General features: G+C 67.3%; 2 protein-coding genes across 2 annotated transcripts in view; one reads left to right on the top strand and one right to left on the bottom strand.

Annotated features, from left to right (window-relative positions):
• Positions 1-241: 241 nt before the first annotated feature.
• On the bottom strand, positions 242-3,409 carry PET100 (PET100 cytochrome c oxidase chaperone). Its single transcript, XM_067317132.1, has 4 exons — positions 3,350-3,409; positions 2,150-2,236; positions 1,503-1,535; positions 242-1,364 (listed from the first exon to the last, which is right to left on the bottom strand). The coding sequence occupies exons 1-4, from the start codon at positions 3,374-3,376 to the stop codon at positions 1,287-1,289; spliced, it is 225 nt and encodes a 74-aa protein (XP_067173233.1). The 5' UTR covers positions 3,377-3,409; the 3' UTR covers positions 242-1,286.
• A 296-nt stretch (positions 3,410-3,705) lies between these two features.
• XAB2 (XPA binding protein 2) overlaps positions 3,706-15,763 on the top strand; it is a 32,616-nt gene continuing 20,558 nt past the window's right edge. The window contains 6 exon segments of the mRNA XM_067317131.1: positions 3,706-3,797; positions 5,307-5,455; positions 8,278-8,401; positions 10,523-10,720; positions 13,680-13,814; positions 15,279-15,443. Coding sequence (XP_067173232.1) covers positions 8,393-8,401; positions 10,523-10,720; positions 13,680-13,814; positions 15,279-15,443 — 507 coding nt within the window. The 5' untranslated portion in view covers positions 3,706-3,797; positions 5,307-5,455; positions 8,278-8,392.

Below are 15,763 nucleotides of genomic sequence, written 5' to 3' on the forward strand. Positions count from 1 at the left end.
TGATGGCATCAGGACACGTCCACGTGTCCCTGCCGTCCCCGCCATGGCCCTGACGATGGCATCAGGACGTCATGATGGTGTCATGACACGTCCACGTGGCCCCAACGATGGCGTCAGGACACCGCGATGGCATCAGGACGCGTCCACGTGTCCCTGTCGTCCCTGCCGTGGCCCCAGCGATGGCGTCAGGACACCGCAATGGTGTCACGACACGTCCACGCGGCCCCAACGATGGTGTCAGGATGCCGTGATGGCATCAGAACGCGTCCACGTGTCCCTGTCGTCCCTGCCGTGGCCCCAGTGATGGCGTCAGGACACCGCAATGGTGTCACGACACATCCACGCGGCCCCAACGATGGCGTCAGGATGCCATGATGGCATCAGGACACGTCCACGTGTCCCTGCCGTCCCCGCCATGGCCCTGACGATGGCATCAGGACGTCGTGATGGTGTCATGACACGTCCACGTGGCCCCAACGATGGCGTCAGGCCACCGCGATGGCATCAGGACGCGTCCACGTGTCCCTGTCGTCCCTGCCGTGGCCCCAGCGATGGCGTCAGGACACCGCGATGGCATCAGGACACATCCACGCGGCCCCAGCGATGGCGTCAGGACACCGTGACGGCGTCAGAACGCGTCCACGTGTCCCTGCTGTGGCCCCGGTGATGGTGTCAGGATGCCGTGATGGCATCAGGACGCGTCCACGTGTCCCTGCTGTCCCCGCCGTGGCCCCAGCGATGGTGTCAGGACACCATGATGGTGTCACGACACGTCCACGAGGCCCCAGCAATGGTGTCAGGACACTGCGATGGCATCAGGATGTGTCCACATGTCCCCGCTGTGGCCCCGGTGATGGCATCAGGACACCACGATGGCGTCACAACACGTCCACGTGGCCCCGGCGATGGCGTCAGGACACCGTGATGGTGTCACGACATGTCCCCATGGCCCCAGCGATGGCGTCAGGACACCACGATGGTGTCACGACACGTCCCCGTGGCCCCAACGATGGCGTCAGGACACCGCGATGGCGTCAGGACACGTCCCCGTGGCCCCAGCGATGGCGTCAGGACGCCGCGATGGCATCAGGACACGTCCACGAGGCCCCAACGATGGCGTCAGGACGCCACGATGGTGTCACGACACGTCCCCATGGCCCCAGCGATGGCGTCAGGACGCCGTGATGGCGTCAGGACATGTCCATGTGGCCCCAGCAATGGCGTCAGGCCACCGCGATGGCATCAGAACGTGTCCCCGCAGTGTCCCCGCCGTGTCCCCGGCGCCCTCAGTCGCGGCTCGCCCGCAGCACCTTCTCCTCGTGCATCTTCCGCAGCCGCTCCTTGAATTCCCGCATCTCCCTCCGCTGCGGGCACACAACGGGGGCGGGGGTGGGGGGTCAGGGGACGCCGGGGCACCCATGGGTGCCAAGGCGGCTCCCGCGGGAGGGGAGGGGACGGCGGTGGGGACAGGGGCGGGGGACACGCGGCCGCGGGTCTCTTACCCGCTCGGCGTCGTCCGGCGGGAAAATCTCCCTCTGCGGAAAGGGGAGGAAGTGTCAGCGGGGTGGGGGGGGCCCGGTGTCCGAGGGGCCCAGGCGTCCGGGAGACCCCCAGGACCCCCCCCCCGCAGTGGGGGCCCAGGCGTCCGGGTGCCCCCCAAGGACCTTCTCCCACCACAGGGGCCCAGGCGTCCGGGTGCCCCAGGGAACCCAGCTCCCCACGGGGGCCCAGGCGTCCGGGTGCCCCCCAGGACCTTCTCCCACCACGGGGGCCCAGGCGTCCGGGTGCCCCCAAGGACCTTCTCCCACCACAGGGGCCCAGGCGTCCGGGTGCCCCAGGGAACCCAGCTCCCCACAGGGGCCCAGGCGTCCGGGTGCCCCCAAGGACCTTCTCCCACCACGGGGGCCCAGGCGTCCGGGTGCCCCCAAGGACCTTCTCCCACCACAGGGGCCCAGGCGTCCGGGTGCCCCAAGGACCTTCTCCCACCACGGGGGCCCAGGCGTCCGGGTGCCCCAAGGACCTTCTCCCACCATGGGGGCCCAGGCGTCCGGGTGCCCCCAAGGACCTTCTCCCGCCACAGGGGCCCAGGCGTCCGGGTGCCCCCCAGGACCCTCCCCCACCGTGGGGGCCCAGGCGTCCGGGCGCCCACCTTGCGCCGCACCACGTGCTCCTCGAAGTAAGCGGCCTGGTTGGACACCCAGAACATGGTGACGGGGAAGGAGAGGTAGAGCAGCATCTGGGGGGGGGGGGACAGACGAGGGGACGTCACCGCGGGGCCCGGGGACGCGCCGCCGGGGGCTGCCCACATCCCCCCGAGGTCACCCATGGGGGTAGCAGGTCCACTGGGGTCACCAGCCCATGTAGGATGTCCCCAGTGTCACTCTGCCCACACGGGAGGTCCCCAGGGTCACCCACGGGGGCAGCAGGTCCACTAGGGTCACCCACGGTGGCAGGAGGTCCCTTGGGTCACCCACGGGGGCAGGAGGTCCACTGGGGTCACCAGCCCACATAGGATGTCCCCAGTGTCACCCTGCCCGGGCAGGAGGTCCCTTGGGTCACCTATGGGGGCAGCAGGTCCCCCGGGGTCACCAGCCCACATAGGATGTCCCCAGTGTCACCCTGCCCGGGCAGGAGGTCCCCAGGGTCACCCACGGGGGCAGGAGGTCCCCAGGGTGACCCATGGGGGCAGCAGATCCACTGGGGTCACCAGCCCACATAGGACGTCCCCAGTGTCACCCTGCCCGGGCAGGAGGTCCCCAGGGTCACCCACGGGGGCAGCAGGTCCCCCAGGGTCATCCACAGGGGCAGGAGGTCCACTGGGGTCACCCATGGGGGCAGGAGGTCCCCAGGGTCACCTACAGGGACAGGAGGTCCCTTGGGTCACCCATGGGGGCAGCAGGTCCACTGGGGTCACCAGCCCACGTAGGACGTCCCCAGTGTCACCCTGCCCACACGGGAGGTCCCCAGGGTCACCCACGGGGGCAAGGTGTCACCAGTGTCACCAACCCACAGGGGCAGGACCCCCCCACTATCCCCCTTATTGCCCCCCCACTGCCCCCCCTTATTGCCCCCCCCGGGCCTAATACCCCCCACTGCCCCCCCTTATTGCCCCCCCGGGCCTAATACCCCCCCACTGCCCCCCCTTATTGCCCCCCCAGGCCTAATACCCCCCCACTGCCCCCCTTATTGCCCTTCCCGGGCCTAATACCCCCCCACTATCCCCCTTATTGCCCCTCCCGGGCCCTAATACCCCCCACTGCCCCCCCTTATTGCCCCCCGGGCCCTGTTACCCCCCCTCTCCCCCCCGCTGCCCCCCCAGCTCCGCCTCCCCCCCTGCGGCCTCGCCCACCCGAAAGACCTCCAGCTTCACCCCCATGGCGGCTCCCTTCCCCGCTCAGGCCCTTCCGGCCTCCGCCCGGGGCAACAAGCCCGCCGCCCATTGGCCGGCATCAGAGCGGCGTCGCCGCCCATTGGCCGGGTTCGGAGCAGCGGCGGCGCCCATTGGCGGGCGGCGCCGCGAGGGGCGGGACGCGGCGAAGGCGGGGGGAGGGAGGGGGGGAGGGCGGGGCGAGGGGAGGTGGCGGCGGCCAATGGGCGCGCGGCGGGGGTGGGGCGCGGGTTCTTGACGTCATCGCGGCGCGCCGGAAGTGGGGGCGGAAGCGAGCGGCGGGGCCGGAGCGGCGATGCCGGAGCAGGAGGCGCCGCCGGTGGCGGCGGCGGCATCGGCATCGGCATCGGCGGCGGCATCGACATCGGCATCGGCGGCGGCGGGCGCGGGGCGGGCGGAGCTGCGCTTCGTGAGTGGAGGCGGCAGGGCGGGAGACCCCGCCCCGGGAGGGGGGAGGGGGCGGGGCTTCCCCCCCCTTTTGAGGGCCTGGGGGTGGGTGCCCAGGGTGGGGGAGGGGCGGGGGCCCTTGGGTGCTGGGGCGGGTGGGGGGGGTCCCCGTCCCCATCTGGGGTGGCCCTGGGGACCCCCGACCCTCCCCCCCCCCCCCCACCCGGCCTCATGCACCGTGGTGGTATCGGGGGCCGAGCTGTCCCCGTGTCCCCCCCCCCCCGTGTCCCCTCCCCCCGTGTCGCTGTCCCCCCTCCTTTCGCCGTGCTCCCTCCCGTCGCCATCCCCGTCGCCGTCCCTCTCGTGTCCCCGTGTCCCCACCCCGCGTCACATCTGTGCTACCGCGGCCCTGGGGGTTCCTGTCCCCGTGTCCCTGTGTCCCCGTGTCCCTGTGTCCCTCACCTCCCTGTCCCAATCCTGTTCCCATCCCCGTCCCTCTCACATCCGCGTCTTCATGTCTTTGTCCCATCCCCGTTCTTGTGTCCCCATCCCTGTCCCCTTCACGTTTCCGTGTCCTTGTCCCATCTCCGTTCCTGTGTTCCCATCCCTGTTCCTTTCACGTCTTCGTGTCCTTGTTCCATCCCTGTTCCTGTGTCCTCATCCCTGTCCCCTTCATGTCTCTGTGTCCTTGTCCCATCCCCATCCCTGTGTCTCCATCCTGGTCCCCCTCACATCCGTGTGTCCTTGTCGCATCCCCGTCCCTGTCCCCTTCACGTCTCCATATCCTTGTCCCATTTCATGTCCCCCATCCCTGCGTCCCCCATCCCTGCATTCCTGTGTCCCCCTCACGTCCCCGTGTCCTCATCCTTGTCCCCCGTCCCTGCGTTCCCCTCACGTCCCCGTCCCTGTGTCCCCCGTCCCTGTCCCCACGTCCCCATCCCTGTCCCCCATCCCTGCGTTCCCCTCATGTCCCCATCCCTGCTTCGCCCATCCCCGTCCCCACGTCTCCATCCCTGTCCCCTCACGTCCCTGTCCCTGCATTCTGCATCCCCCTCCCCACGTCCCCGTCCCTCTCACGTCCACGTCTCCGTGTCCCCATCCCTTGTCCCATCTCACGTTCCCGATCCCCGCGTCCCTGTCCCCACGTCCCCATCCCTGTCCTCCTCACGTCCCTGCGTCCCCCATCCCCATCCCTGCGTCCCCATCCCTTGTCCCATCTCGCGTCCCCGATCCCCGTGTCCCCGATCCCCCATCCGCATCCCTGTCCTCCTCACATCCCTGTGTCCTCCATCCCCATCCCTGTGTCCCCGTCCTTCTCACGTCCCTGTCCCCGCGTCCCCATCCCCATGTCCCCGTCCTCCTCACGTCCCTGCGTCCCCCATCCCTGCGTCCCCATTCCTCTCACGTCCACGTCTCTACGTCCCTTGTCCCACATCCCATCCGCATCCCCAATCCCCGTCCCTGCGTGCCCATGCCGCACTCCCCGCGTCCCCCGTGTCCCCGCCACCCCGAGTGACGCCGGCGCCCGCAGGAGGACGAGGACCTGCAGTACGAGGAGGAGATCCTGCGCAACCCCTTCTCGGTCAAGTGCTGGCTGCGCTACGTGGAGGCCAAGCAGAAGGGGCCGCGCCAGGGCCTCAACCTCGTCTACGAGAGGGCCCTCAAGGAGCTGCCGGGCAGGTGGGGCGACGGGGACGTCCCCACGGGGGGGCGCGGGGCGGCGGGGACGTCCCTATGGGGGGCGCGGGGTGGTGGGGATGTCCTCTTGTGGGACATGGGGTGGTGGGGACGTTCTCTTGTGGGACACGGGGCAGAAAATGGTGTCCTCAGCCGCTTGGGAGAGCAGAGGGGTGGTGGGGACGTCCCCACGGGGCACGCGGGGCAGCGGGGACGTCCCTATGGGGGGCACGGGGCGGTAGGGACGTTCTTTTGTGGGACACAGGGCGGAAAACGGTGTCCTCAGCCCCTCGGGAGAGCAGAGGGGTGGTGGGGACGTGCCTATGGGGACGGCGGGGTGGTGGGGACATCCCTATGGGGGGTACGGGGCGGTGGAGACGTCCTCTTGTGGGACACGGGGCGGAAAACGGTGTCTTCAGCCGATCGGGAGAGCGGAGGGGTGGTGGGGTGGTGGGGACGTCCCTATGGGGGGTGTGAGGCGGTGGGGACGTCCTCTTGTGGGACACGGGGTGGAAAACAGTGTCCTCAGCCTCTTGGGAGAGTGGAGGGGTGGTGGGGACATGCCTATGGGGACGGCGGGGTGGTGGGGACGTCCCCATGGGGGCGGCGGGGTGGTGGGGACGTCCCTATGGGGGGCGCGGGGCGGTGGGGACGTCCTCTTGTGGGACACAGGGTGGAAAACAGTGTCCTCAGCCGCTCGGGAGAGCAGAGGGGTGACGAGGACGTCCCCACGGGGAGCGCGGAGTGGTGGGGACGTGCCTATGGGGACGGCGGGGTGGTGGGGACGTCCCCTCATGGGATGCGGGGTGAAAACGGTGTCCCCAGATGCTCAGGAGAGCGGAGGGGTGGTGGGGACGTCCCCACGGGGAGCGCAGGGTGACAGGGATGGCCCTTCACGGGATAGGGGGTGACAGGGATGTCCCCAGCCCCTCACGGGGCCCACGGGGGTGACAGGGATGTCCTCTCGTGGGGCAAGTGGGTGGCAGGGACATCCCCAGGCCCTCACGGACGCAGCAGGATGGCAGGGACGTCCCCAGTCCTCGCAGCCACCGGGTGACAAAGACATCATCACGCGGGGCATGATGGGGTGGCAGGAGGTGACAGAGATGTTCCCTTGTGGGGCGGGAGATGGAGGGGACATCCCGGGGCCTTCACAGGATGGCAGAGTGACGATGGCCACCCGGGTCCCCTGACGTGGCAGGGGAGGATGGGGACATCCCCCCGATGAGGGGACTGGGGTGACAGGGATCCCCATGTTGCCCGTGGCTGCAGTTTGGGCACCCATGGGTGCCTCTCGCCCAGTTGGGATGCTCGTGGTGGTGGCTTGGGCACCCATGGGTGCCTCTCGCCCAGTTGGGATGCTCGTGGTGGTGGCTTGGGCGCCCATGGGTGCCTCTCGCCCAGTTGGGATGCTCGTGGTGGTGGCTTGGGCGCCCATGGGTGCTTCTTGCCTGGTTTGGATGCTCGTGGTGGTGGCTTGGACACCCATGGGTGCCTCTCGCCCGGTTTGGATGCTCGTGGTGGTGGCGGTGGCTCAGGTGCTCATGGCGGTGGCCATGGCAGTGAGTTGGGTGCTCGTGGCCATGGTTCAGGCGCCCATAGGTGCTTCTCACCCGGTTTGGCCGCTCATGGCCGTGGCGATGGCCATGGAGGTGGCTTGGACGCTCATGGCCGTGGCAGTGACCAAGACAGTGGTTCAAGTGCTCATGGTGGTTGCTTGAGCGCTGACAACCATGGCTCGGGCACCCGTAGGTGCTTCTCATCCAGTTGGGCCGTTCATGGTCATGGCGATGGTCATGAAGATGACTTGGGTGCTCATGACGACGGTCTTGTCAGTGGCTTGGGTGCTCGTGGCCATGGCTTGGGCGCTCGTGGTGGTGGCCATGGCAGTGGCTCAGGCACCCATAGGTGCTTCTCACCCAGTTTGGCCGCTCATGGCCATGACGATGGCCATGGAGGTGGCTTGGGCGCTCGTGGTGGGGGCCATGGCAGTGGCTCAGGTACCCGTAGGTGCTTCTCACCCAGTTTGGATGCTCGTGGCCATGACGATGACCACGGAGGTGGCTTGGACGCTCATGGACATGGCGGTGACCAAGACGGTGGCCCAAGTTCTCGTGGTGGTTGCTTGAGCGCTGACGACCATGGCTCGGGCACCCGTAGGTGCTTCTCATCCAGTTGGGCCGCTCATGGCCATGACGATGGTCATGGAGGTGGCTTGGGTGCTCGTGGTGGTGGCCATGACAGTGGCTCAGGCACCCATAGGTGCTTCTCACCCAGTTTGGCCGCTCATGGCCATGACGATGGCCATGGAGGTGGCTTGGGCGCTCGTGGTGGGGGCCATGGCAGTGGCTCAGGTGCCCGTAGGTGCTTCTCACCCAGTTTGGATGCTCGTGGCCATGACGATGACCACGGAGGTGGCTTGGACGCTCATGGACATGGCGGTGACCAAGACGGTGGCCCAAGTTCTCGTGGTGGTTGCTTGAGCGCTGACGACCATGGCTCAGGCACCCGTAGGTGCTTCTCACCCAGTTTGGCCGCTCATGGCCACGACGATGGCCATGGAGGTGGCTTGGGCGCTCATGGTGGGGGCCATGACAGTGGCTCAGGAGCCCGTAGATGCTTCTCACCCAGTTTGGCCGCTCATGGCCACGACGATGGCCATGGAGGTGGCTTGGGTGCTCATGGTGGTGGCCATGACAGTGGCTCAGGCGCCCGTAGGTGCTTCTCACCCAGTTTGGCTGCTCATGGCCACGACGATGGCCATGGAGGTGGCTTGGGTGCTCATGGTGGTGGCCAGGGCACCCATGGGTGCTCTTTGCCCACAGCTACAAGCTGTGGTACAACTACCTGAAGCAGCGGCGGAAGCAGGTGAAGCACAAGTGCGTGAGCGACCCAGCCTACGAGGAGGTGAACAACTGCCACGAGCGCGCCCTCGTCTTCATGCACAAGGTGCGGGGACACGGGGACACGGGGACGGGGACGCGGCCACGGGGGGACGCGACCACGGAGGGACGTGGCCACAGGGGGACACGGCCGCGGGGAGAGGACCGGGTGTGGGGGGGACACGTGCGCAGTGGGGGCATGGAGGGGCACCGACGCGTGGAGAGCGTCAAGGACACGGGAAGGGGACACAGGGACACGGAGGGACAGGGGCGTGTGCAGAGTACGTGGAGAAGGGACACGGAAGGACACGGAAGGACACGGAAAGAGGACACGGGGACAGAGCAGACAGAGGGATATGGACATTCGGAGAGAACATGGGTATGGAGAGGGGACACAGATCCACAGAGAGGATGTGGAGGGACATGGACACGTGCAGAGGACACAGAGGGGACGTGGAGGGACATGGAAAGGGGACATGAGAACAGAGAAGACAGAGGAATATGGATGCTCTGAGAGGTCACAGGTGTGGAGAAGGGACACGGATCCACAGAGGGGACGTGGAGGAACACGGAGATGGAACATGGAAAGACATGGATATGGGTAGAGGACACAGAGAGAGGACACGGACATGCAAAGAAAACATGGAGGGACGTGGAGTGGGGATGTGGGGACACAGACACATGGAGGGGACCCGGAGGGACATGGATGTGTGGAGAGGACCTGAAGGGACATGGACATGTGGAGAGAACGTGGAGGGATGTGGAGTGGGGACGTGGGGACACAGACACGCAGAGGGGACCCAGAGGCGCATGGACGTGTGGAGAGGACATGGAGAGACGTGGACATGCAGGGAGGACATGGAGGGACGTGGAGTGGGGACCCTGAGGGACACGGACACACAGAGGGGACCTGGAGGGACACGGACACGTGGAGAGGACACGGAGGGACATGGAGTGGGGACACGGGGGCACAGATGTACAGAGGGGACACGGAGGGACATGGATGTGTGGAGAGGACATGGAGGGACGTGGACACGTGGAGAGCACATGGAGGAACGTGGAGTGGGGACATGGGGACACAGACATGCAGAGGGGACCTGGAGGGACATGGACGTGTGGAGAGGACATGGAGAGACGTGGACATGTAGGGAGGACATGGAGGGACGTGGAGTGGGGACATGGGGACACAGATGTACAGAGGAGACCCGGAGGGACATGGACGCATGGAGGGATGTGGAGTGGGGACCCTGAGGGACACGGACACACAGAGGGGACCTGGAGAGACACGGACATGCAGGGAGGACATGGAGGGACGTGGAGTGTGGACACAGGTGCACAGATACACAGAGGGGACCTGGAGGGACAGGGACACGTGGAGAGGACACGGAGGGATATGGAGTGGGGACACGGGGGCACAGATGTACAGAGGGGACACGGAGGGACATGGAGAGGGGACCTGGAGGGACATGAACATGCAGAGGGAACCTGGAGGGACATTGACACGTGGAGAGGACACGGAGGGATGTGGAGTGGGGACCTGGAGGGACGTGGACACACAGAGGGACATGGAGTGGGGACACGGGGCACGGATGTACGGAGGGGACACAGAGGGACATGGAGGGACACGGACACACGGAGGGACGTGGATACACAGAGGGACGTGGACATGCGGAGGGGACACGGAGGGACGTGGAGAGGGGACACAGAGATGGGACACGTGCATCCCCGTAACTGCTCCTGTGACCCCCCGACATCCCTGTAACTGCCCCTGTGACCCCCCGACACCCCTGTAATTGCCCCCAGAGCCCCGTAACTGCCCCGTGACCCCCCCAGAGCCCCGTAACTGCCCCCGTGACCCCCCGACACCCCTGTAACTGCCCCCAGAGCCCCCCCAGAGCCCTGTAACTGCCCCCGTGACCCCCCCGACACCCCTCTTCTTCCCCCCCCAGCCCCATAACTGCCCCCGTGACCCCCCCAGCCCCCTAACTGCCTCTGCAATAGCTCCGTGCTCCCCTAACTGCCCCCATAACCCCCCCGGCACCCCTCTTCTTGCCCCCCCAGCCCCGTAACTGCCCCCGTAACCCCCCCGACACCCCTCTAATTGCCCCCATAACCCCCTCGCGGCCCTACAACTGCCCCGCCCACCCCAGCTAACGGCCCTCCGGGCGCCCCCCCCCACCCCCCGCAGATGCCCCGCATTTGGCTGGACTACTGCCAGTTCCTGGTGGAGCAGGGCCGCGTCACCCGCACCCGGCGCACCTTCGACCGGGCGCTGCGGGCGCTGCCCATCACCCAGCACCACCGCGTCTGGCCCCTCTACCTGCAGTTCGTGCGCCGGCACCCGCTGCCCGAGACCGCCGTGCGCGTCTACCGCCGCTACCTGAAGGTAGGAGGAGGCGCCCGGGTGCTGCGGGGTGCTGCCGGTCTCAGCGGGGTCCCCCACGAGGTCCTGGGTGCCACCAGGTGCTGCTGGTCTCAGTGGGGTCCCCCGCGGGGTCTCGGGTGCCACTGGGTGCTGCTGGTCTCGGTGGGGTCCCCCACGGGGTCCTGGGTGCCACTGGGTGTTGCTGGTCTTGGTGGTGTTCTCCATGGGGTCTTGGGTGCCACTGGGTGCTGCCAGTCCCAGCGGAGTCCCCTGCAGGGTCTTGGGTGCCACTGGGTGCTGCTGGTCTTGGTGGTGTCCCCCATGGGGTCTCGGGTGCCACTGGGTGCTGCCAGCCCCAGCGGAGTCCCCTGTGGGGTCTTGGGTGCTGCCGGTCTCGGTGGCGTCCCCTGCGGGGTCTCGGGTGCCACTGGGTGCTGATGGTCTTAGTGGGGTCCCCTGCGGGGTCTTGGGTGATGCCAGCCCCAGTGGGGTCCCCCACGAGGTCCAGGGTGCCATTGGGTGCTGCCCGTCTCAGTGGGGTTCTCTGTGGGGTCCTGGGTGCCACTGGGTGCTGCTGGTCTTGGTGGTGTTCCCCATGGAGTCTTGGGTGCCACTGGGTGCTGCCAGTCCTAGCGGAGTCCCCTGCAGGGTCTTGGATGCCACTGGGTGCTGCTGGTCTCGGCGGGGTCCCCTGTGGGGTCCTGGGTGCCACCAGGTGCTGCTGGTCTTGGTGGGGTCCCCTGTGGGGTCCTGGGTGCCACCAGGTGCTGCTGGTCTTGGTGGGGTCCCCTGTGGGGTCCTGGGTGCCACCAAGTGCTGCTGGTCTTGGTGGGGTCCCCCACAGGGTCTTGGGTGCCACTGGGTGCTGCCAGCCCCAGCGGAGTCCCCTGCGGGGTCTTGGGTGCTGCCGGTGTTGGTGGGGTCCCCCACGGGGTCTCGAATGCCACTGGGTGCTGATGGTCTTCGTGGGGTCCCCTGCGGGGTCTCGGGTGCTGCCGGTCTCGTCGGGGCCCCCAAGGGGTCCTGGGTGCCACTGGGTGCTGCTGGTCCTGGTGGAGTCCCCCATGGAGTCTTGGGTGCCACTGGGTGCTGCTGGTCTCGGCGGGGCCCACCGGTGGGCACTGCGTTGGGATGGATGTAGGGGACAGAGGTGGCACGGGGACGGAGGGGACAGAGGGACGCGGTGGGAATGGAGGTGGTTTGGGTGTCAGGAGCCGGGGCGGGGGGACATTGGGATGGGGACAGAGGTGGCGGGGGGACATTGGGGCAGGGATGAAGGTGACAGGGAAGCAGGACAGGGACGGAGGTGGCAGGGGGACAGAGGCCAGGAGTAGAGGTGTCATGGAGGCCTTGGGCAGGGACAGGGGCACGTGGGAAAGGAACTCGGGGACACAGGGCAGGGACAGAGGTGGCAGAGGGATGTGGGATGGGGACAGAGGTGGCAGGGAGACATGGATGAAGGTGGCCGGGGTCGTGGAACAGGGACGAAGATGGCACAAAGAACTTGGGGCAGGGCGACACAGGGACACAGACAGGAACAGAGGTGGCAGGGGGACGCGGGATGGAGATGGAGGTGGCAGGGGGACATGGAGGGAGGTGGCAGGTGGTCACAGAACAGGGACAGAGATGTCACAGAGAACTTGGGGCACGGGGACACGGGACAGAGATGGAGGTGGCAGGGAGATGTGGCATGGAGATGGAAGTGGCAGGGGACATGGATGGAGATGGCAGGAGGACATGGAGGTGGCAGGGGGACATGGACGGAGGTGGCCGGAGGACATGAACAGAGGTGACAGAGGATTATGGAACAGGGACGGAGATGAGACAGAGAACTTGGGGCAGGGGGACACGGGGACACGGACAGGGACAGAGGTGGCAGAGGGACGTGGGATGGAGATGGAGGTGGCAGGGGAACATGGACAAAGGTGACAGGTGGTCACAGAACAGGGACGGAGATGGCACAGAGAACTTGAGGCAGGGCGACGTGGGGAGACGGAGACAGGGACAGAGGTGGCAGAGGGACGTGGGATGGAGATGGAAGTGGCAGGGGGACATGGAAGTGACAGGAGAACATGAATGGAGATGGCAGGAGAACATGGATGAAGATGGCAGGTGGTCATAGAACAGGGACGGAGATGGCACAGAGAACTTGAGGCAGGGCGACGCAGGGACACAGACAGGGACAGAGGTGGCAGAGGGATGTGGGATGGAGACAGAGGTGGCAGGGGGACGTGGACAAAGATGGCAGGTGGTCACGGAACAGGAATGGCGATGGCACAGAGAACTTGAGGCAGGGCGACGCAGGGACACAGGGACAGAGGTGGCAGGGGGACGTGGGATGGACACGGAGGTGGCAGGAGAACATGGACGAAGATGGCAGGTGGTCACAGAACAGGAACGGAGATGGCACAGAGAACTTGAGGCAGGCGACGCAGGGACACGGGGACAGGGACAGAGGTGGCAGGGGGACACGGAGGCGGCAGGAGAACATGGATGAAGATGGCAGGCGGTCACAGAACAGGCACGGCAACGGCACAGAGAACTTGAAGCAGGGCGACGTAGGGACACAGACAGGGACAGAGGTGGCAGGGGGACGTGGGATGGACACAGAGGTGGCAGGAGGACACGGAGGTGGCAGGAGAACATGGATGAAGATAGCAAGTGGTCACGGAACAGGCACGGCGATGGCACAGAGAACTTGAGGCAGGGCGACGCGGGGACACGGACAGGGACAGAGGTGGCAGAGGGACGTGGGATGGAGATGGAAGTGGCAGGGGGACATGGAAGTGGCAGAAGGACATGGACGAAGATGGCAGGTGGTCACGGAACAGGGACGGAGATGCCACAGAGAACTTGAGGCAGGGCGACGCGGGGACACGGACAGGGACGGAGGTGGCAGGGGGACGTGGGATGGACACGGAGGTGGCAGGGGGACGCGGAGGTGGCCGGGGGACCTGGACGGAGGTGTCCCCGTCCCCAGCTGAGCCCGGAGAACGCGGAGGAGTACATCGAGTACCTGCGCTCCATCGACCGCCTGGACGAGGCCGCCGTGCGCCTGGCCGTGGTCGTTAACGACGAGAGGTTCGTCTCCAAGGAGGGCAAGTCGAATTACCAGGTGGGTGCTGCCGGCGGGGGCACCCGGGGGTGCCGGGGGGGTGCCAAGGGGTGCTGGGGGCTCCCGTGGGTGCCAGGTGGGTGCCAAGGGCTCCCAAGCGGTTTCAAGGGGGTGCCAATGGTTCCTGGGGTTCCCATGGGTGTCGGGTGGGTGCCAATGGGTGCCAAGGGCTCCCAGGGGGTGCCAGGGGCTCCCATGGGTGCCGAGGGGGTGCCAATGGGTCCTGGGGCTCCCATGGGTGCCAGGTGGGTGCCAATGGTTCCTGGGGCTCCCATGGGTGTCAGATGGGTGCCAAGGGGTGCTGGGGGCTCCCATGGGTGCCAAGGTGGTGCCAATGGGTGCCAAGGGCTCCCAGGGGGTGCCAGGGGCTCCCATGGGTGCCGAGGGGGTGCCAGTGGGTCCTGGGGCTCCCAAGGGTGTCGGGTGGGTGCCAAGGGGTGCTGGGGGCTCCTAAGCAGTGCCAGGGGCTCCCACAGGTGCCAGTGGGGTGTCAATGGTTCCTGGGGCTCCCATGGGTGTTGGGTGGGTGCCAAGGGGTGCTGGGGGTTCCCAAGCGGTGCCAGGGGCTCCCGTGGGTGCCGAGGGGATGCCAATGGGTCCTGGGGCTCCCGTGGGTGTTGGGTGGGTGCCAAGGGGGGCTGGGGGCTCTCATGGGTGCCAAGGTGGTGCCAATGGGTGCCAAGGGCTCCCAGGAGGTGCCAGGGGCTCCCGCGGGTGCCGAGGGGGTGCCAGTGGGTCCTGGGGCTCCCATGGGTGCCAAGGTGGTGCCAATGGGTGCCAAGGGCTCCCAGGAGGTGCCAGGGGCTCCCGCGGGTGCCGAGGGGGTGCCAGTGGGTCCTGGGGCTTCCATGGGTGCCAAGGTGGTGCCAATGGGTGCCAAGGGCTCCCAGGAGGTGCCAGGGGCTCCTGTGGGTGCCAAGGGGGTGCTAGTGGCTTCTGGGGCTCCCGTGGGTGTCAGGTGGGTGCCAAGGGGCGCTGGGGGCTCCTGTGGGTGTCGGGTGGGTGCCAAGGGCTCCCAGGAGGCGCCAGGGGCTCCCGTGAGTGCCGAGGAGATGCCAATGGGTCCTGGGGCTCCCGTGGGTGTCAGGTGGGTGCCAAGGGGGGCTGGGGGCTCCCATGGATGTCAGATGGGTGCCAAGGGCTCCCAAGAGGTGGCAGGGGCTCCTGTGGGTGCCGAGGGGGTGCCAATAGGTCCTGGGGCTCCCGTGGGTGTCGGGTGGGTGCCAAGGGGTGCTGGGGGCTCCAGCAGGCACCAGGAAGGTACCAGGGGGTGCTAGGAAGGATCCCGGCGGGTGCCAAGAGGTCCAGGAGGGTGCTAAGAGATGCTGGGGGCTCCTGTGGGTGCCAAGGTGGTCCCGGGGGCTCCCATGGGTGCCGGGAGGGAGCTTCCCCAGGGATTGGGAGGGGGGGGTCTCGGCCGGGTGCCGCTGCCCCCCCTGACACCTTCTGCCCCCCACCGCGCAGCTGTGGCACGAGCTGTGCGACCTCATCTCGCAGCACCCCGACAAGGTGAAGTCGCTGGACGCGGGCGCCATCATCCGCGGGGGCCTCACCCGCTTCACCGACCAGCTGGGCAAGCTCTGGTGCTCCCTGGCCGACTACTACATCCGCAGCGGCCACTTCGAGAAGGTACGGCCACGCCGGGGCCACCCGCAGGCAGGGGACGCGCGGGGACGGGCCACCCAAGAGCCGTCTTGGAAGCCTGCGCTACCCTAGAGCCACCACAATTGGGTGACATGTGAGGTTGGGCCACCAAAGAGCCGTCTTGGAAGTCTGCGCTACCCTAGAGCCACCACAACTGGGTGACATGTGAGGTTGGGCCACCAAAGAGCTGTCTTGGAAGCCTGCGCTACCCTAGAGCCACCACAACTGGGTGACACGTGGGGTTGGGCCACCCAAGTGCCGTCCTGGAAGCCTGCGCTACCCTAGAGCCACCACAACTGGGTGAC

Source organism: Apteryx mantelli, unplaced genomic scaffold (genome assembly GCF_036417845.1).
Source record: "Apteryx mantelli isolate bAptMan1 unplaced genomic scaffold, bAptMan1.hap1 HAP1_SCAFFOLD_223, whole genome shotgun sequence".
Lineage (NCBI taxonomy): Eukaryota > Metazoa > Chordata > Aves > Apterygiformes > Apterygidae > Apteryx > Apteryx mantelli.

Coding starts and splice junctions, on each gene's coding strand:
- PET100 (XM_067317132.1), bottom strand. CDS start 3,376: ATGGGGGTGAAGCTGGAGGTCTTTCGG. Junction 1,536..2,149: donor AGCACGTGGTGCGGCGCAAG/GTGGGCGCCCGG, acceptor CCCTTTCCGCAG/AGGGAGATTTTCCCGCCGGA. Junction 1,365..1,502: donor CGCCGGACGACGCCGAGCGG/GTAAGAGACCCG, acceptor GTGTGCCCGCAG/CGGAGGGAGATGCGGGAATT.